This window comes from Thunnus maccoyii, chromosome 4, assembly GCF_910596095.1.
Source record: "Thunnus maccoyii chromosome 4, fThuMac1.1, whole genome shotgun sequence".
NCBI classification, from domain to species: Eukaryota; Metazoa; Chordata; class Actinopteri; order Scombriformes; family Scombridae; genus Thunnus; species Thunnus maccoyii.
The window spans coordinates 20,523,179-20,544,352 of record NC_056536.1 but is presented as its reverse complement, the minus strand read 5'-3'; the positions used below and the strand labels follow the sequence as shown (position 1 = coordinate 20,544,352).

The 21,174-nt window shown below is 38.5% G+C and overlaps 1 protein-coding gene across 4 annotated transcripts; it reads right to left on the bottom strand.

The window, feature by feature from the left end:
- Positions 1 to 3,036: 3,036 nt before the first annotated feature.
- Positions 3,037 to 20,367, bottom strand: uckl1b (uridine-cytidine kinase 1-like 1b). Of its 4 annotated transcripts, none has more exons than XM_042409476.1 (15): positions 20,270 to 20,367; positions 13,851 to 14,044; positions 13,036 to 13,142; positions 11,669 to 11,839; positions 11,297 to 11,368; positions 9,925 to 10,114; positions 9,651 to 9,712; positions 8,734 to 8,750; positions 6,565 to 6,663; positions 6,358 to 6,451; positions 5,798 to 5,860; positions 5,525 to 5,647; positions 5,081 to 5,188; positions 4,832 to 4,988; positions 3,037 to 4,741 (listed from the first exon to the last, which is right to left on the bottom strand). In XM_042409476.1, exons 1-15 carry the CDS (start codon positions 20,341 to 20,343, stop codon positions 4,662 to 4,664), a joined length of 1,611 nt encoding a protein of 536 aa, XP_042265410.1. In that variant the 5' UTR covers positions 20,344 to 20,367; the 3' UTR covers positions 3,037 to 4,661. The 4 variants fall into 4 exon arrangements, with proteins under 4 accessions (XP_042265410.1, XP_042265408.1, XP_042265412.1 ...); XM_042409474.1 differs by lacking the exon at positions 8,734 to 8,750 and adding an exon at positions 7,404 to 7,423; XM_042409478.1 differs by lacking the exon at positions 20,270 to 20,367 and adding an exon at positions 17,312 to 17,688.
- Positions 20,368 to 21,174: the final 807 nt, after the last annotated feature.

Below are 21,174 nucleotides of genomic sequence, written 5' to 3'. Positions count from 1 at the left end.
AACAACACAAGCTGTAATAAGTGGAATAAGTATTTTTCTCCATTGTGCTGACATTAAGTATTTAACCTGATTCGATATAATTAGAGAGGAACCATAAATATATATTTTGACCAAAATAAAAGCTAAAGTTATAATAATTGCAGCCATAAAATGAAATAGTAATGAATTACTTCACATTCATGAAACACAAAATTGATAAAATCCTAAAAAAAAAAAAAAAAAAAAAAAAAAAAGGGTACTAGTTGTCTGTCTAGTCAGCAGATAATTCAAAACCTTGCTGTTTGAATATGAAAACATATTCCACCACAGTCCAGGCAGGTTTTGGGGGTTTCTTCTCATACTCTGCTGAGGGGGAGTTAGCATTTCATGGGCTGACGAACCTGAGATTGAGCCTGAAATCACCATTCTCAGGTTGGACAGTCCTAGAAAGAACCACTCAAGAGTTAAAACAGGACTGGGTGTCCAGTTCAGGCCACTCCGTGAGCCTCGGTACGCAGTGACCACACAAAAATAAACTTACTTGTATATAAATAAGATGGAAAATACATACATCAGAGGATGATTCTGGTCCAGATGTGTTTACACACCTGCAATTGCGCACCTTCTCGCTAATACAATGGTGGACGTTATTGTCCTCTGCGTAATACAAATTTTCACATACACCAAAATCCACTTCATGAAAATATGGAAAAGAGACACTGTAAAAACACAATTCTGTTGGTCCATCAAAGTTTCTAATTACCATCTTCAGAAGCACGTAATGTTTGTAATTTATGGCCCTTGATGTAATTACAGTGTCTGCTGGAATTAGCTTTATTGTAAGTTTTTGGGTTTTTGTGACCAAAAGGAACTAATTTGTTGTTGCTATGTTGTACCTTAATTAAATAAAAGTAGAAATTAAAATAACACAACATCTCTAATATAAAGTAATTTAGATTTTGTGCTGTATGCATGGTCACGTTAAGATTTTGGCGCCAAAAATAACCAAGGAGAAAAAAACTTAGAAATTTTATTTTTCTTAATTGATTAAACTGCCATTTTGTTCATCTTGGTAATATAATTTCACTTCCTAATGTAAAAAACACTGAATAGTTTTGTATGTTTTTAACAGAGAAAAGATACAGAAGCTGTGCACAATGATGAAATGAAAATATTACACCTCCTTGCAATAAAATGGAGGTTTTAATCACCAACCAACAGCCACAATTAGTGTATTTAAACATATCTGGCTCATAGTTGTATAAATTTTCCTCATTCAGAAAACTCTGAGCACAATATACAGTGAGAAGGTTAACACCACATCTGGCTCTCTGTTGTTAGCTAACCTGCACTGAAACCACTCAGAGAGCAATTAAACACTCAGCCAACGAAGCCTAATGCACAAGCTGCATCTCATATTAAAAACATCTAAATCACACTGGCTTGACTTTATGAGGGCAGTCCAGTATCTTAGAATTTTTACACTCATGATAAATGTAGATGGAGAGTAGAGGAGCACACGCACAAAGAGAGAGTGAAAGGAGAGGGAGGGAGAGGAAGGGAAAGAAAATACTTTACCCTCTTCAACAGACTAATCCAAAAACCTCTTCACATGATTCAGAAATACTTCACCGTCTGAATAATTCATCCTGAACTATCTGCATTAAGCCACTGTTCTGTGTTGGCCTACTCATGCCATCACTTCACATTTACAATCCAGACACACTCACTGCCATATAGTACATTAACCAAACAAATAACAACCATGAATACATAGTTACTTTCCAGCATTTCCTCCCTTTCATCTTTCAACAATCATTACAATAATGGAGGACTGTGGCAAGTTTGTGAAGTCTCTAAGAGCTTTCAAAGTCTTTTCTGCATACTTCTTACCCACATGGCAGACCCTCTGACTCCTCAAGACCCAGATGAAGAAGACAGTGGAGAGAGAGAAAAAAACAAAAAAAAAAAACAAAAACACAATCTCAAGAAATCTTCATCACATAAAGTCAAGACTAAAAAACGGCAGACAGGAAGACAGCAGAGCAGCCTGGAGCAAATGTGACATGAGGATGAAAAAGAAACACAGGTTGCTGAGTTATAATGGCCACTCCTGCTGTCTTAACCAAGCTGTGACCTCATCATGCTCTACACTACCAATGGGGATGCAACTCTCACACACATACACACACACATACACACACAGCACCTTCCTGTTTGTCAGTGCTGGTGGTAAACTTTCCACTGACATCTTCATTCAAAGGACCAATATGATGTTTTCGTGCATTTTGTCGTTAAAAAACAAAAACACATCTGAACTGAATTTAAAAACTCTTATTTAGGTAAATGTCAGCATGTACAGAAATATAGAATTTGTATGTGTATGTGTGTGTGTGTGTATGTGTGTAGGGATTTTTTTTTTTTTTTTACACCAAACTCAGTCAACTAACATTTTTGCAGATAATTAAAAGCTTTCATATCTTTGACATACGCAGAGTTAACTCTCGATAAACTAGAACAGTAAGTGGAAATAAAAAAAAAAAAGTCTTGCTGATGAGCTTTCTGATATTCTTAGCTCTCTCGCGTCTTTTGACTGTCCTCCTCACACCCCCTCCATCAGAAAATGCCGCTCTCGTGGGTCAATATCTGTCTAATAGGCTGCTGGTTTGTAATTGTCCATCAGCCTCATCAAATGTGTGTCAGTCATATTTTACCGTTGCTGACATCTTGACAGCTGTCAGCGATAATTATGGAAAGTGATGGAAGATATCAAGGTTACTTTCCATGAGAAGAGGACAACCACAATATCCTTCCTGTTCATATTCAAAGTCTAAGTAATGTCTGCTTTTGTCTTGAAATATTTGAGAAAAATATGTGGGTTTTTTAACATGATGAGGTTTACTTGATGTGCTTTAAGATGTTTTTTTTTTAAATATATCACTTCAGATAATCACTTAAGAGATGACTTGAACTTTAGCTAAGATATAATATCTGTGTGGTGAACACTATATAATACAAGTTGTACTTAACAGAAATGAAATAATGCGCTAGAGGCAATTTAAAGGCTCTATTGCACTTTTATTAAATATATATAAAAAACACATGCAGCAGAAATGGTAAACATAAAACAGTGGATTTTCTGTACAGACTGTAATGTGACTTGCTAACAGTTACATTCAGCAGCAAGCACATGCTGTTCAGTTTAGCAGGTGACTAAATAGGAAGGTCGAGCCAACAGCAATCACAGTATCTGCAGCCACTGTCAACATGGATGTACAGAGTTCAATTTTCAAGGCATCTTTTTTTTCTTCCTCGTAATGTACCTTTAGGTAATAAAGCAAATGAGGGATGTTGAACTTCTAAGAAATGTAAATACTGTATGATAATTAATTGTGAACTAGTGGAAAATGATTTTTACTGTAACTCAATACCAAAGTCAGTATTTAATGATATCAAAATGAACTTGCAGCACTCCTCTCCTTCTGATGTCTCATTGCATTAGCTCAAATAACCATATGGATAAACACTGTGGAGGGCAACCCCATGTCTAGCAAACAGTCTTTCTTCAAAGTACAAGGCGATATTAATTAGGCACCGTATTTAAACAGCTGATTAAATTCATTTCATTCAATACAAACACCAAGTAAAAAGATCAGGCACTAAAAGGAATTTGTGAAGACTCCAGTTTTTCAAATGTAGATGTTCATATGTTAATCAATTCATGCTGTATGTACCCAATTTTCTTTAACAAACAATCCTGTCTACTGCATGAAAAACAGAGGTGAAAAACAGGACGTGTAAGACTGAAATAAACACTTCATCTGTGTTTGTGTGAATCTGATGACCCATTTTCATAGCTGCAAAAATATGTATGACTTGCCTGCTGACTGGTCAGGTCTATCCATAGTAAAAACATGTAAATGAGGGACATGCTGCATAAATATACACCATAAGTGCACACTTTTAGTGGTACAATGAAATACAGTTTTCAATACCCTTTTCAACGGGTTAGGTCAGCATCCACAGAGAAGGAAAAGGGTGAACCAGACAGCTAAAAAAAAAAAAAAAAAAAAAAAAAAGACATACACCTACACATTTTCCGATTGAATGGTCCTTCAGAAAGTGCTCATGGCGATGGAAGTTGAGTAACAACAAGTTCTTGTTCCAATTTAACTTTTGTGAAAGTTGTGGGGTAGAAAATAACCTTAAAAGCTTTTTTTTCCTCCTTTACGGCACGTTCATATTCACATTCAGTTGTGTCGTCCACAGTACACGGCTTAAGGCTATATATATATATCTATATATCTATATATCTATATATCTTCTTAAAATAACATGTTTGCAAATTTCAACACAGAGATTGTCACAATCTAAACACCAAAATAAAATATTTGGACTTAATAACATTCTGTACATATAAAAATATTTTAAACTTCATATCACAACTTTCCACAACAGCATGTACATAAAAGATAAAATAATATAATTTAAACGTTTCAACAGGGGGACTGTACATAAGCAATGTTTTGTCCTGTTTGCAGTTTATTTTTCAGGGCACCTTGTTTGGCCCCTGAGAGATGTACATTACAGCCCGACAGAGGCTTAGAGCATGTCCTCACATTGTCCTCCGAGGGGCACAGCCCTGAATCACCCAATAAGTTAGTGCACTGCCAATAACTGGATCAGTAACTAGGCTCATCTGTGTCTTCGTCACTCCAGTCAGGGGGTGCATCTGTTCCAAAGTATCGATCCCCAAAGTTTCCTACAAGGACGAAAAAACCCAAAACATCAGTTAAATCAAACAATCTAAATGTCTTACACACTTTCATATTGTTTTCTAAGCTTTACTCACCAATGCCAGGTATGATGTGGAAAAGGTCATTGACCTTCTTGTCGACAGCTGTGGTGATGATCTTGACCTGTGGGAACGCGTAGGCCACTGAATGAACTCCCATTTCAGCCATTAGCAAAGACACCAGCAGGATTTTGTCCTCCTGTACATCATGGTCCTGAAAGAGAAAACATACCCATGAAAAAAAAAAATGCTACATGTGGACAATGCAATTCATTTCATGCAAGACGAACAATCCGGTGCACCCACCAGTAGGACTCGTACAGCCATCATGGCGGCAGCTCCAGTGGACACAGTACAGTCCATAAGAATCACGTGATCTTCACTAATGTCTTTCGGTAGACGCAGGTAATGAAGCTGAAAATGTTTAGACAAAGGATGTGGGTTAATACCAAAATATAACATACATGACCAGTACCTATATCCTGTGGCTTTTTTGTAGGTGGCATTATGCAGAAATCCCCCAACCCCAACATTTCCTTGAAAGGACATGTAGTTAAACAACACAGTGTGAGATATTAATAAAGTGTGACTAAACACATACTATTTTCAAAAAAAGTGATAGTTGCTATATTTGGGACGTTGCAGGTGTATGTAGGACAGAGACAGGAAAATGTTTTACACAGTTAAACGCAAGAATGTGCTACAGTTTTGAAGTACTATAACCCATATGCCATTAATTTAAATCTGCACCTCTGGTTCTCCTGTGTCCTGGTTGGTCTGGATAAGGATCTTGCCGATGCGGACGTCTTTGCAGACGGCCCTCAGAGCCGGCTCCATGGTCTCCCCGGCTCGTAAGATGGACACGCCTGTGATCTGTAGAAAAACAAAAAGAGGGAAAAAAAATTAAACAGAGGTTAATTGCATCAGTTTGGATAGAGACAAAACTCTTCTGAATGGTCTTTAAAATAAAAAAAAAAAAAAGTTGTCAGAGAAGACGGCAGGAAGTAAATGGAGTTCACTCACCCTCTTCCCGTGGAAAGTCCTGCCTTCATAATCCTCTCCCTGGGGGGTCTGGACTATGTGGACCTGAGATAATATTAAAAAAATCATAAGAGTGTGAGCACAGTGCTGTACTACACAAGTCAGAGAAATAGTTTGTGACCAGCTATGGTTTATTTCCGATGAAGCAGATTGTGTCACTCCTTGTTTGATGTGTGCGTGTGTTTGTGAAAAGCAAACATGTATCTTTTTAAGGTATGAAAACTTTCCATTGTGGTGACTTGATAAGTTTCCATACTTGTGCTGCAGGCCACTCTGTGTTTATCTGATTCTTTTTTTAGCAAATGCAAACCTTTTTCTTTTAATACTCAGCTGTTAATATTCTTTCTCCATTTCAAGGCTGCATATTGTATCTCTCTCTTACTGTCTGTCTATCCATTGGTTATCTCACACTTTCATTCTCCTACACATGTCTCCATCTACGCCCAGGTATGTAATGATTCAGTCAGTGTCCTACTTAATAAAACGGATTACAGAACCTTCATGCTATGAATTAATTAACAGAATATCTCAGTCTTTGGCACCTGTGAGGGGAGGAAGGAGAGTGCTCGCTCGATCAACAATCGCATCAATCTCTTGGAGTAGAAGATGAACTCATCACGGCTGGTTTCCTTGTTTCTAAAAGTGTTGACAAGTAAAAGAAAGATACAACATTTATACAACATTTAGCTGATGTTTTTAATGGAACAGATGCAGTTGTTAATGTAACACATCCTGTTTCTTATTTTTACCTGATGATAGTGTGCATGCCCCTGACCTGGGGTGTGCTCTCTAGCACACTGAGAGTCTGGGGGAGGGGTTGGGCCTGGTGTGCAGAAGCCAGGGCTGCCCTGTAACCACAGCAACAAATAGTAGAGCGAGGGTGGTGCGGGGGTGAGAGGAAAGGGGGAAGATGGACAGAGACATAAATACAATACACATGAACATAAATGCATTTGACACTTTTCTGTACGTGTACAGAATGTGCAAGTTCACACACAAGCGTGTACACACGTACTGTATGCACGTTCAAACACGCAAACACACACGCAAAAAAAAAGAAAAAAAAAAGACTTGTAAGTACATGCAAAAAGTCACAAATAATTTTCAGTGGTAATTAAAGCAAAGTTGATATTGATAGTTTGTAACCACTATAATAGGATTGTTTGGGGAAAAAGCAGACACACAAAAAATTGCAAAGCAAACAGTGCCAGTGTTGAGAATTTTAGTGGAAAATTACAGCGCAGAGACCATGATAATGGAAAAAAAACAGTTCAAGAATTAAAACTGATTAATTTAAAAACTTGTTTGAAATAAAGGAAAATTTGACTGTAAATAAGATGCATCCTTGTTATTTTCCATGTCTCTACTACCTGTAATAATTCCACACAAGGTTTGTATATTTTGTTAGCCTAGGTCTAACCTGGGCTCTAACCTGAGGAACAGACACACTGTTACAAATACTCATTGATGCAGTCATGTTGACTGGCATCGCAGTGTATGAGTCTAAACATGTCCAGTACCAACAATGCCACTGAGATACACACTAGCCAGATGCAAAGAAAAGAGAAATCATAGCAAATCTGCTCACATATCCCAGCGAAGTTTCCTCTACGGGGGAGAGTTTTTTTTCGACGAAACACAACAATCACAACATAGAGGACACAAAAAAAAAAAGACGAGGAACAACAGATAAGAGGAGGAAAAAAATGAGAAGAGACACAACATCAGGTGGATGAAGGGATGAAGAGATTATCACACACAGCGAAAAGTGTGACAGCTGAGGCTCGAAAATGTCAAACGTCTCGGAAGTACGTTTACCACATGTGAACTACCATTTAAAGTCATGTTTTGGTTATAACTTGTTGTATGTATAACGATATTTTGAAGAAATGAGATGAATGAAATGAAAATATAATATATATTCATATTTTTATTGCTTTTTTATATTTTGTTATTATATTTTATATATCTTTTTATATAATGGTATATAATTATCCATGTATAACCGGAGTGACAATAAACATCTTGAATCTTGGAAATAAAGTATGAGGCCACGTCTCATAAAGATTTTTACTGACGCAAGGCTAAAAGAGAGAACAATCAGTTTTGGATCAAATTGTGATATCTATACACGTGCATCTATTGTTTGTATGCGTGGGTGATGCACAAGCTATCGTGCGGCTGTCACTTTTTCACCATGTAGAACAGTCAAAGATGGTATTTCAGCTCACAGGCCCCAGCACATCCTGTGTCTAAAGACAGACACCAAGCTCACTTCCTCTCTCTCTCTCTCTTAGATACTGTGGCCGACATTCAATGGAAAAACTCAGCGCTTTGTAGTAGGGTATTGGAAACTTTCTCTGTGGCGGAGGTATGTGATAGTCAACAATAGCTGTAGAGAGAGCTTCCTCTCTCTCGCTTTCTGTTATAGTCACTCTCTCTCTTATTCTTGTTGCCGCCGAAAGGAGGGGTCAGTGACTTGACTCATAGGTGTATTTTTAGACACAGAAGGCAGGAAGAGTGTGAGTTGTCATTTCTCTAAAAGGCAGAGAGAGGGAAAACCAACATCTTTACATTAAATGCTGGCTGCACCGCACCACTTCCAAACTTTTGATCTAAACTTGACTTTGTCGACAGCAGCTTTCATGTATTTTCCATATTTATTCCATGACGGTGTGGATCATGTTTTGGCACAATTTTATATCAGAGTTTTATAACTGATCACTAATTAGTCATATTTGATCTACAGATACAAGGCTGCCGCCTGGTGATGTCTCATGGCAGCCAGCAGATCAGTGGAAGGTAGAGGTTGGTTTTGCGGCCTTGTTTTTCTCTCCCTGACAGTAAGAAGCCGGAGCGGTTGGGGAACAGGGCAGATGGTGAGGAGAGAATGATAGACAGGATAAAGGCCACTCTACCTGACGCTGAGCTCTCGCTGTGAGCCATGGAGGGGTTTGGGATGAGAGGGATGGGGGGGGGGGAGAGTGAGAGAGCAGTTCATCAGCATCTTGTGTGTTACTGTGTTACTGTGTGTGTGCGTGTATTGAGGGAAGGAACTAAAGCAAACTCTTTCACTAACAGTTCCATACGTGCAAAAATGTGCCTTTGGTGACAATTAGTGCATGTTGAACAACAAATCCAAAAGTTAAAAATACAGCACAGTGTCTATATCTATATCAGTATCTATAGAGTAATTATGAAACGTCTCGGATGTGTTAGACAGTGTTTGTCATGCCATGAATTAGCACTATGAACCTGAATCATGGAAACAGGATTTCTATTTGGGTTGCACAATTTATAGCACATCATTGTGTAGGAGTATTTAATGGTTCCACAATAATACATTATGATGATAACGTCAATTCACCTGAGAACACATATAGACTTAAATATATATATAAATACTTAATAGTTGTTGTTACTTTGTGTAACATCACCTAATATTACCACCTAATATTTCTTGAGAGTAACATAAATAACCACATTAACAATTGTTATCACAGAATTTAGTTAAATAATCTATCTCTATCTGATTTTTCCATTCTCAGCCATCATGCACATTCGTTCTCCCCTGAGGTCTGTGCAGTGCGTTTTCTATCCACTAGAGGGACTGTTGAAGCTTGTAATTACTGTCCAATAATGACAAGTGCTGATCATCCTTACAGTACAACAAATAACCTTTCAGTAGTTCTAACAGTAAACTGCACTGACAAATAACAAAATATCACCAGCAAGGATGAAGGGCCACAATGCTCTGCTTATACAATATCCACACATATTAAACCAGCATTATACATTTTCTGTGTGTGAGAGTGGTGTGTGTGTGTGTAAGTACCTCCTCCAGCTGACTGTGGACATGCTGTACAATCAAATCGATGGCCACCATGTTACCACCACCTGACAGGAGGAAAAACAGAGATACATGGTGTTAAACTGAAATCACGGGCATTGAAAACATACAGTGACTTAATTAATTTAACAGCAGTAACATGCAAGAAAATTTAACTAAATTTCAAATACACAGAACTTAAAGAGGTTATTCCTTTTCTTATATTGCTAGTGTCATAGCAGTAGCTATGTAAATATACTGTATGTGTGTATGGACGCACCACGTGGCACCACAATATCAGCCAGTCTCATGGTGGGTTCAATGTATTGCTCAAAGGCCGGCTTGACAAACTTGTTGTACTGTTTGATGACACCCTCGATGTCTCGACCCCTTTCTGTAATGTCCCTCCTCAGCCGCCGCACCAGCCGGATGTCAGAGTCTGTTTCCACGAAAATCTTCATATCCAGCAACTGAAATGAAAACATGAAACACAGAGAAAATGTTTAGCTGAACACACATCTTATAACATACACTCACAGAAAGAAGAGATCAGAAAAACAGCAAGCTGAATATACCTTCTTGATTCTATTTTTAGCTTCTTCTTGGTGTTTAAGGTCAAACTCGAGCAGCAGACAATTTTAGTTGTATCATGAAATAGTACTGCAAACCACATGTGTAAAGACATTTGCTTGAAAGTTGAATTCAATTGATATTTAATTTTTCTTGACAAGAAATTCTCAGAAAAAAATGTGTCTTGAAATTATTTTAATATGGATAAATGCAAATATTAACACAGACAAGGGCAATGTAGCTGCTGAAACACTGTTTTCTTTTAAAATAAATTACCATACTGGAGCTGGTGACTCTTAATATTAATAATTTATTCTGTTTATTTTTGACAAACAGCAGCTCGTTAAAGCAGGTATGTGTTTCGCCTAATTATGTCCAGAAAGCAAGATTAAAAAGCCAATGTGTTTTTGTAATTATATAAATTGCAGCTACATTCACATTCATACGTATATTATGTTATCGAACAGTTAGATTTGTAGCATTTTGTGTGTTTCAACTCAACTGGCCTGTTTTTCTCCGATGCTTATAATTACTCTGATATAAACAAACTTAAAGAGCACCTGACAACATTAACCTAGTTGCATTAGTGTGCGTATTAAAATACCTGTCAATCAATTTGGATGTAATTGGAAGCAACAGGTTCCAACAAGAAGCCGACAAACATTTTTTATAAAGATCCAATAAACGAGTAACATTTTACAATTGAAAAGTAAACGTGTCAGCGCTCTCTGGTGGACAAACTGTGATGTAGACATTATTTCTGCAGCACTTAAAACATATGGTTGGCATTGCAATTTCTTGGCACTTAGTGGAGCAGCCAACATATACGCCAATACTGATATATCTGTGATGAGCTAATACTGTGCCAATCCTGTATTTTAAATTGTTTACATTTAAATCACTTGCTCAGCTTTTTTTGCATAGACAATACCGGTTGGTGTCAGTGAATGAAATAGAAAAAGGTCACGCTCCACTTATGCACAGAAAAACATGTTTGGCCATATGCACAGATAAAAATACATCTGACGCCGGCACCTTCCAGTGACCAGCTGAATATGTTAGAGGATATAAACCTGCCCTACCTGCAAGAGCACTTTATCTGCAAAGGCCATGATTCCCTCGAAGATGATAACACTGGCTCCGTATACCGTTTTCTGTGGTGGATACACGTGCATGTAGTATTACAGTACAATATACAGACAAAACACAGTGCATGATATACAGACAGTATACTCCTAAATATATTGCAACAATCCTCATGATCATGGGACAAATCACAATAATGGTTTGTCAGTGACCATCTGGAGTAGCAGATTTGCAATGTGACTCTAAGCGAGGAGCATTAAATCCCTCTTAGGTAATCGAGAAACTGAGATTATATGCAGTAATTCGGACATGCTACTTAATTTACAAAAGGCGTTGCCTCGTGTTTGGACGTGTGCATTCAACCTTACCCACTCCTTCTGTCTCCCATGAGTTGTGAAATCATACACAGGGATTTTTACACTCTTGCCCTGTTTGAGTTTGCGCAGGGTGTGTGTCAGCAAATCAAAGTCAAAGGCGTCAGGGTGGTCAAAGTTGTAGTCGTTACTGGCAGCCAGGGTCTGCTCTTCTGAGGACAGGACCTGAGGACAACAATCTCATCAGTGGAATGACTTTACAGTAACCTTGCCAAAACAATAATGCTTTCCAAGCACAATACAAACAGACTTCCTGAGCGAAATACTGAAAAGTGCTTCCGCTGTCTCTCGGTCTCTGGTTTTTGCTTAGACTCACATATTAACATTGGCATATCAAGGACAAAAAGTGGTGAAACGATATTGCAGAAATGAATTCTAATATAAGAAGTATACATGCTCAAATCTTGTGCAGAAACACTTGCACACAGATCACTGTTCAAGAGCAGTTGAAGTTAGTAGACCTAAATTTAGGAGAACATCATGCGCCACTGTGACGTCTGTACCAGGTGGTATGTGTGTGTGTGTGCCCTTAGGGTGGTTGAGCATTAAAACCCCAGACCTGGTATTTGGCCGTTTCAGAGCAGCAACACCCCCTTCTCAAGTGAACAGATTACCCTCTTAATATGATAAACTGATGTTACAGGTTCGCTGGCGGCTGTGAGCAAACACGAGGCAACCCTACTTGACCTCTTCCCAACAGAAGAACAGGAGATATGAATTTCAAAACAGATAAATTCCACAGCAAGTGTTTCGGATGCCGACCTCTGGCAATGCAGTGTGCAAACTGGCACTTGCTGGGGGCTACAGTGCCACTGGTCACTGGTAAATCCCTCCTACTCTGCTCAGTCTGAACCTCTGCTGTCAGATTGTGACAGGATTACATAACCAGAGAGTGGGTGGTGGTATGGAGGGGCAGGAATGATGGCTCTTGCTTGATTGCTCTCAACCACTCTTTCTCTCCCCAATACACTAAGCACTGTGTTTCTCTTTTAACTCATCTGCCTTGTAATATTTTATCCTGTCTGTCTCCTTTCTCTCCAGTCACTCCTCTTATGCTCATTTTCCCTCTGGGATCCAAAGGGAATCCTACTTTTTTCTCTTTCACTTTGTCCTCTGCACTCAAGTGTCACTCTTTGCTATCCTCACCTCAGGCCACTGGAGGGTTAGCAGCCACACAAGACAGAGATGAAATAATGATAAAAGGAACAAGTGATTTCTTGGACTTCATGCCAAGATTTTAATCTCTAGAATGCACAAATATGTCAGAATCATATGATATATATCAAATTAGAGGATTCCTGTATCATAACCCCTAATTACAATTCATATGAACAGGTCTGCAGCTGCAGGAGAATGCACACCTTGTAAAAGGAGTCCATTGAGAGTAGTACAACCCATGGAACATCTAGAGCTTCAATGATTTTCCTGGCCACGGTCGTCTTTCCTGAAGCACTGCCACCACACAGACCTGTGACAGTATATTGACATAAAGACATTCAGTGTATTTCGCAAACATGTTTAATAGCAACATACCTTTGCATGGTGGGAAGTGCCAGCATGACATAACACCCTGTTAAGTGCATGTTGAGGGTGCTTTAGGCTATCATTTGCATATAGACAGGCAGGCAGAAACAGAGACCATGGTCTCGTTCAACGTAAACAACCCCATTAACAGGTGAAGGAATTTTTTCCGTTTCTCTTGTGCGAAACACATTTTCTTGTCCAATAACTCGGCAGCAAAGGGGAGCCACCTCTAACTCAGTTAAAATGTCAATAATGACACTGAATGAGCTTGTCAATACCCATTAGTCATGATTATGGCGATTGCTGATTTCTGCAGAAGACACTTTTTATCTACTTACACAGGAAATCAGTTCAATTTATTTCCAACACGTAAATATTCCTGTCCCAGAGACATGTAAGTTCAAAGGTGTACTAGTAAGTACTCAGTTTATAAGATATTGATCCAGTGTAGGGTTGCTTTTGTCCTTCACATTTGAGAACTCACTCTTAAAAAGATGTACTCTAAGTATCGGCACTGTACTGTAAGTGTATATTCTGATGTGTGACATTGCTATTTATGGCAGAATGCACTCTCAATAAAACAAATATATAGAAGAAAAGAAAACATTTGTGTTGTAACATCATGGTGTGCATCTTTTTTTAAGTGTCCTACCGATGACGAAGGCCTCTTTGGACTGTGTTCCATGTTCGTTGTACCAGGGCGGGCGACCGGCGGTGTAGATGGTTCGTTTGGAGGTGCGTAGGAGAGGAGGCTCGGACTTACACTGGCTGGTGGTCCTTTTCCTGGGTGAAAGGCCTGTACTTACTGAGGGGAGGAGCCGGTCCAGTGATCCCTCACCACCTCCACTGTGAAGCAATAGACACACAACAGAGCACACCATCACTGTTTAGTAAAGCAATACACATTTATAACTTTTTTTGACCTTTGGTATTTGTTTTTTTAAACTGGACACTTGCTGGTTTTGCATACAAGCCTATACACCTTTAAAAGGAGGAATTCTTGTCTATGTTTTGCAGGTACCATCATTATAAACAATTATGTTTTATATAGTGTTCAATAATAAAACAACTTTGGGTTACAGTGTGGTGGGGATTCTGATTTTACTTGATAAACTACATACGGAAAAGATACAACACCTGCCTATTAGTGTCCTTGTGTCACAAGTTGCATTTGAAAAACCTTCAATATAAGCTTAAAAGAAAGAAGCTGGTATTAAAACAGGCAATGAGGTACAACAATAACATACCAGTCATGTTAATAAGACACTAACACAACAAAAAGAACAATCAAGGACAATCTTTAATTAAATGAAACCTCCTCCCTGTTACAACACAATGTGTCACCACCACAAAGACAGTTTGGGTGTGTTACTAGAATTGACTGTAAAGAAAGGTGTCCCAGTTAACTGACAGTAAACAAGACTGAGCAAGTATCCTGTTACCTACTGTGCTGGGTTAATGTTTAGTTTTTATACCTTCACCAGGTGAATCTTGTACTGCAGTACCAAAGTACACTATATGTTAACTTTGTGCAACAATGTTGAATCAGCTACACAAGTACAGTCCGACAATCAATTGTGCAACTGAATCATGTGTACATGCAATATGCTGAGGCTGTTACAATGATTAAGATCACTGTAATGATAAGTTATAACTATATAACAAGATAAAAAAGTCCATATAAACAAATGACAACAAGCCAAAAGGTATGAGGCTCTTGGAGTGAATTTGTATAGACTATTCAAATGAAACACAACCCTTATTCACATCTCCTGCTCGACACCATAACAATACAACAACTAATGACCACATTTCCACAAACAAGAACCTTGTGTAACACTTAGCGCAAATGTCTTGCATTTCAAAACAAAAAAGCAGTGAGAACAAACTTGTGTAACTGCTTTTCAACCTAATTTGTAACAGTATCTGACAATGAAGTTCCTAATTGTACCACCCAGAGAAGAAGAGTTAAATTTTATGACTTGACTGGAGGAAAATGAAGAAGCATGAGCATTAACATTCTGTTAATGGTTATGGCTAATTTAGATTCAGAGCAGAGAACAACGATACAAAGAGCTGGTCTAACACATTGCTGAGTAACCCCTCTACAATCCAACTTCCCCTGGAAAGGTTGCTTCAGCCTTCTGACAAGAATCTGGTCTGAGAAAGTCAGAGGAAGCATCTGTGGTGCATAATCTATACAGAATATTATAGCTTGAAGAAAAACAACTTGGAAATCATCAGTAACCAATCACTTTTAATTCACTGATGTCAAAATAATAATAACAAGTAGCACAAGAATATCATTAAGGAGTGTCACCAAAACAAATGCTGCCTTGGTTGTATTACAAACACAGGTATCTTTGAGATAGTTGCCTAACCTGAAAATGGGTGATAGCAACACTTACTGCATTATCCGAGACATCAACACTTCACTCAGTGAGGTCTGTAAAAACCCAGATGCCATTATGATAGTACGATGTGTCAATGAGCAGTTGTAGATATTCCTCTGTCTATTTTGCTGTTATCCAGTCAACTCTCAGCTTTCACATCTTTATATAGGCCATACACCTCCCCAGGTAGAGTATCAGGAGATCAGAGGTGAAACAAACATGCAAGACAGAAAGTAAAAATTTATCTTATCGCACCAGGGTCACCTGTATGTGGATGAAACCAGGGAGCAGGCTAGGACTGAAAGAGCGCATAGACCATGCATGAGGCATAGAACACTCCAGCTGGGTTATCAGTTAAAAACAAACCAGGGTGCCATAAAAGATTAGCCTAGTTGACTATGCTGAATCATCCACTTGTCGACACCAACAGTCACAGTACTCTAAACATTACAGTACACAGATATAAGAATGCAACATTGTGTAAAGAAAAGGGTTCACAGTGCAGGGTACCTGAGACCAGACTGTGAAAAGACTCTTTGCGGTGCTTAACCCCTAAGGTCAGCAATGGTTAAGGATAATAATAGTAGTAAATGTGACACAGGGTCCTGTCTTACACTACAAGTTGTTTCTGTCTTAGAAAAACTTGTTGACTTATTGGCTTCCAGCGATCCAAAGATCGACTAAAAAAAAACAACACAAGTGCATAATGGCTCACACATATTGTACATGAACTCAAAATACCTAAAACTAACATTTATGAAGCATGACTGCAACTTTGCATTTCAGTTTGGGTTAGGGCTGGGTGATAATCAATAGAACAGCATTAATAAGAATGTTTTCCAAATATATGATGATATATATTTAAATGTTTGAAAAATCACATAAAGTTTAAAATAAGACCACCTGTCACACACAGGGTGCAAAATTTACTTTTTTGTCCACCGGCCAAATGGCTAGTGAATGTTCAAATTTTACCAGTCACTCAACAGACTACCATTGTTTCTTTGGCTGGTGAGTGAAGGAAATTTGCCAGCCAGTTGCATATTTCACCAGCATTTGACTGGTGGCTGTTGCTAATTTTGTGTCCTGGTCACACATTAACAGTATTCTCTATCTTTTATCCCACAGGCAGTATAACAGTACAACCAAAACAACCAATTTATTTTAAACTTAGTCTGATTTTATGTTGTTCTTCACATGGTTAGTCAGATGTCAGATGGTTTTTTGAAACATTTTTCAACAGTTTTATTACGGAATATGGTTTTATGTTGTTTTTTATCTATGGTTTTCATAGATTAATAAAATGAATCTTTGATATTCATCGAAATAAACTGCATTCTAGTGACACCTGACGAAACCTCTTGTTCAAGTTTTAGTTTCAACTTGCTTACAACTTAATTTGGAAAAACATCTTGTAAAATGTAACATGGTCATATTATCACAATACAACCCCACTGAAACTGCACAAAGGTCATATCATTGCAGTCACTAACACTAAATTTGTATTTCTGAGTCACAGATGCAAACTTTCCCAAAGCATGTCAACAAAAACCTTCAGGCTATATTCCAGAGCACTAGAGACTGGAGTTGCCACTCCTGTTCATCCACATTTTAAAGACAGTATCTAAAACATTACATAAGACAGTCATGCAAGAATACACAATTAATCGTATAAAAGAAAAAAAAGAAAAAAAAGTATAAATACATAAAATGCACTTACCTGCCATCAGATCTTAAAGTCCAACAGCCAGATATTCTAGCTCCTGAGTAAGCCGGTAGAGAGTTCATAACTGGAGAAAATATAAAGGAGGCTTCCAACGTAGGTACTTCGCAAGTTGTGTTTTAATCTTATATTACTGCCAACAGGTATTTATATATTCACTTAAGCACAATAAAGCACTTAACAGCACTTCCCTCTGGTGCAACACATCCAGAGAGAGAGAGAGAGAGAGGTTGGGAAATATATAGGGGGATCAGCTTGGATGAGAAACGAAACTTTAAACATCTGTTTAGCTTTCAATTCACTGGAGCAAAAAGGTGAGAGAGAGAAGTCAATGCAGCTTGGTAGAGAGAGTGTGCACTCAGTGTGAAACTACAGCAAAGCTTTTCCCTCCTCTTTCACTCGCTCTCCACTCCTCCCCTCAGCCAACAAATGTAAGAGGATAACCTACCCTCCAGATTATGTTCATTAGGTGGTATTAATAGCATCAGGTTAGAGCCAGACCTTCCCACTCCTGGCGCACACACACACACATAAACACACACATGCCAAGCTTGGGGTCATCTGTCTTTGACAGTCAGTTGCGCAATATGTGGCCGGAGTTAAATAAGAATCAGAAGAGAGCGACAGAGACGCTGAGAAACAGACTGGAAGGAAACTGAAAAACTGAAAAAGACAAGAGCAGGAGCAGACCAACAGCCAGTCGTTATTCTCCTCTGATGTTGATGCAGTTGTTTGTATTCAAAACAGAGATCCTTCAGGCTGCATTGGGGAGGTGAAGAGAGGGAGAAATGGTGGGAGGGAGAAGGGAGAAGGGAAAAGGGAATGGCAGAGGGGAGGAGATGTGCTTTTCCCCTGCAGGGACTCACCATGTCTCTGTGTGCCTTACACCAGAGTCTGGAGACGTCAGCATGACAGCCAGCACACACACACACCCACACACAGCGCTGTCCCCTCCCTAACTTCACTCACTATGAAGAGTGCGGTATAAACAGCATGATGAAACCCAACACTACCTCTGCTGCTCTATCAGCTGACAGTCTGAGGAACAGCCCTGAGCAACGCACACGTACAACACATAAACACACAAACACATACACACACACACACTCCTCCTGGGCCACAACTTGTACAGACAAACAAATCATTATTCTCAGAGATCAGAGGAGACAGATTAATTGTTTTCCGACGCAGCAAAAACAAACCCAAGAACTGTGCAGGCCACAGCTTAAGAACCACACCGCTCTTAGAAGTGACTAAATATGATTTGAACCAACATTTAAGCATCCCCAAATATTTGGAGTATGGACTTGACAAGACCTCATTTCTGTTTACTTCCTCGTGAAAACCACAAGGGAGAGACACAAGGGAATTCAGTGTTTTTCTCTCATCTTCAGGGTAGTTCTGGGACTGTCGGTGTTACTTTAAACTGCTCTCTGAAGACAGCTGCAACGCAAGAAAGCCATATCGCAACAAGAATCCTGAACTGGTTGCTATGCCAAACATTCAGCAGTCTCTGTACAGCTACAGAGACGCACAGAAGGGTTATAGGCTGGAGATGAAGTGAAACTTACCAATATTGTAAGTACAGTGAGATAAATATTAACGACATAATATACTGTATATAACATAAAAACATAATATGGGACAGATCAATTTGTCTCTAAAGTCTAGAGTAATTTAAACTTTTAATTTAATCATTTAAGAAACTGAATGTCTTCAATGAAAAATGGAAGTCACACTTCAGAGAGGCCATGACGGTATATAATATTTTGACATGACCCAAATTCCAAATGCTTATTGCTGATCTATTTTAGAAACAAGAGCAGAGTTACATAAGAAGATATATATATATATGGGGTGGACAAAATAACTGGAAAACATGCATGCAATTGATTCATTTCCTTATGTTAGGGAGGAAACTTTTGAGGGCATAGTTTATGGTGCTTTTGTGTTGGATCACATTATATTCACCTGCTGACAGAGCTTTCCATATTCGATGTGATCACAAATTTCTGCCAATTTCACATCAAAGTATACTTACAAGTCTGTATGTTTACACACATCTCCTAACTGATTTTTACCAAGTACCTCTTTTTCACTTTTTGAAGCAATGAAGCAGCTATATTAATGTCATTAAGGCTTTACTATGTCGGATGTGACCATGTGAGGATAACTTTAAAAGCTTGTGATAGTGGCTCTTTGATAGAAGCAAACCCTCAGTGGATAGACCAATGCAGTAACACCCTCTGGTGGCTTAGCAAGGTACCGAGATGAAGGCTGGTTTTAACTGTGGGTGGTTACAGAGAGCTAACAAACTGGGTCAGTATGAAAATTAGACATCTGTATGCTTATTCGGATACGGTATTAGTCACCAACAATGAATTTCCTTTCTGTGGTCTTGTAATTTCCCCTAAACGGAGGACTTACTCATACTGCAGTAGCAATAGTGTAAACCCTGCCACGCTTCGCCCCTCTGCTAAATCTCTCTTCATTTTCTCATATTTATTCAGGATATTATTTTATCTATAGCTATACCCGTCAAACGTTAAAATACGTTAGCCTATTTTGAGCAAGTAACGTTTAGTGTAGTGTCTTCCTGGTTTTAAAAGATGACAATGAAGTTATTTTAGGAGGGCACCTCGTGTAAAATATAACTCTAGCTAACAGTCAAGTGAGAGAGTGGACAAAGCGACTTAACCTAAAGTAGTCTAAAGTATGATATGTGTAATAAACTAATTATTATACTTCCTGGCTTCCCTTACAGCGACATATTTTTTTATGCAAGATATTAAAAGCTACCCATTAAGGCACACAATGTGACAGGTCGTGTTTCCGTAAAGATGCTTAACGTTACGTAAAAAAAAAAAAAAAAAAAAAAAAAAAAAGTCACCCAGAAAATCTTCATGTGATTCCAACGATTCTCAAATATAAACCTAAAGTCAACCCGTTTTTTACCTGTTAGACACAGAAGAAGTTTTCTCTTCGTTCTCCATCTTTGAGAGCCTTTCTTCCCTGCTAACGGCAGACATCGCTACTCTGTTGACAATCAGGTGTTGGACAGTACAGTTTGCGCTGAGGCATCATGGGACATGTAGTTCGTATCGTATTTCACTATTGGATGGCTACACCAGCGTGGGCTCCGAGATGGACTTCAAGCCCCAGAATGCAGCTGTTCCGTTTTTTTCAATCTACAGCCAACAGCATGTCCAGTACAGTATTATACTCATATAGGGCCTTCCCCAAAGCTGGCAATGGGTGAGGTTCACCAGGCCACGTGTGAGTGGATTTATGATCCGAATCTTGACTCGTAAAACTTTTCTATGATTCAGTTATATCACAATTATAGCTATACATCAAAGTTATAAAACTTTATTTATGTTTAAAGTTATTTGACTTCATAATACAGAACTTAATCAAAAGTCAATTACAACTAAAGTAGGGCATTAAAAGTATAAATACAATAACCTTTCTGTGTCAATTTGCATCTGTATGTCTGAATTGTAATAAATCCTGCATTAAAATGATAAAAGCCAGTATGAAAATGTGAAATATCTCACACACTCATAGCACAAGGAAAGACCCTTATGTAATTATAAAAGCTGGATTATTCATTTAAATAATTACATTTTAGCAATAAACCCCTTTCACAGCAGACATTTTAACATGTCATAGCAGGAAAAAGACAGGTGTAACTAATTATTGATGGCTGCCTGTCAGTGAGTCAGCATGTACAAGACAAGAAAGGGGAAATGTCACATAGGAGTACTGCCATTATTGATCTTATGAGTTACACCTTTGTTTGACAAGTCAAAATGTCCACCGTGAGAAAGGTCTGTTACATTTTATCCACTGTGGCATGT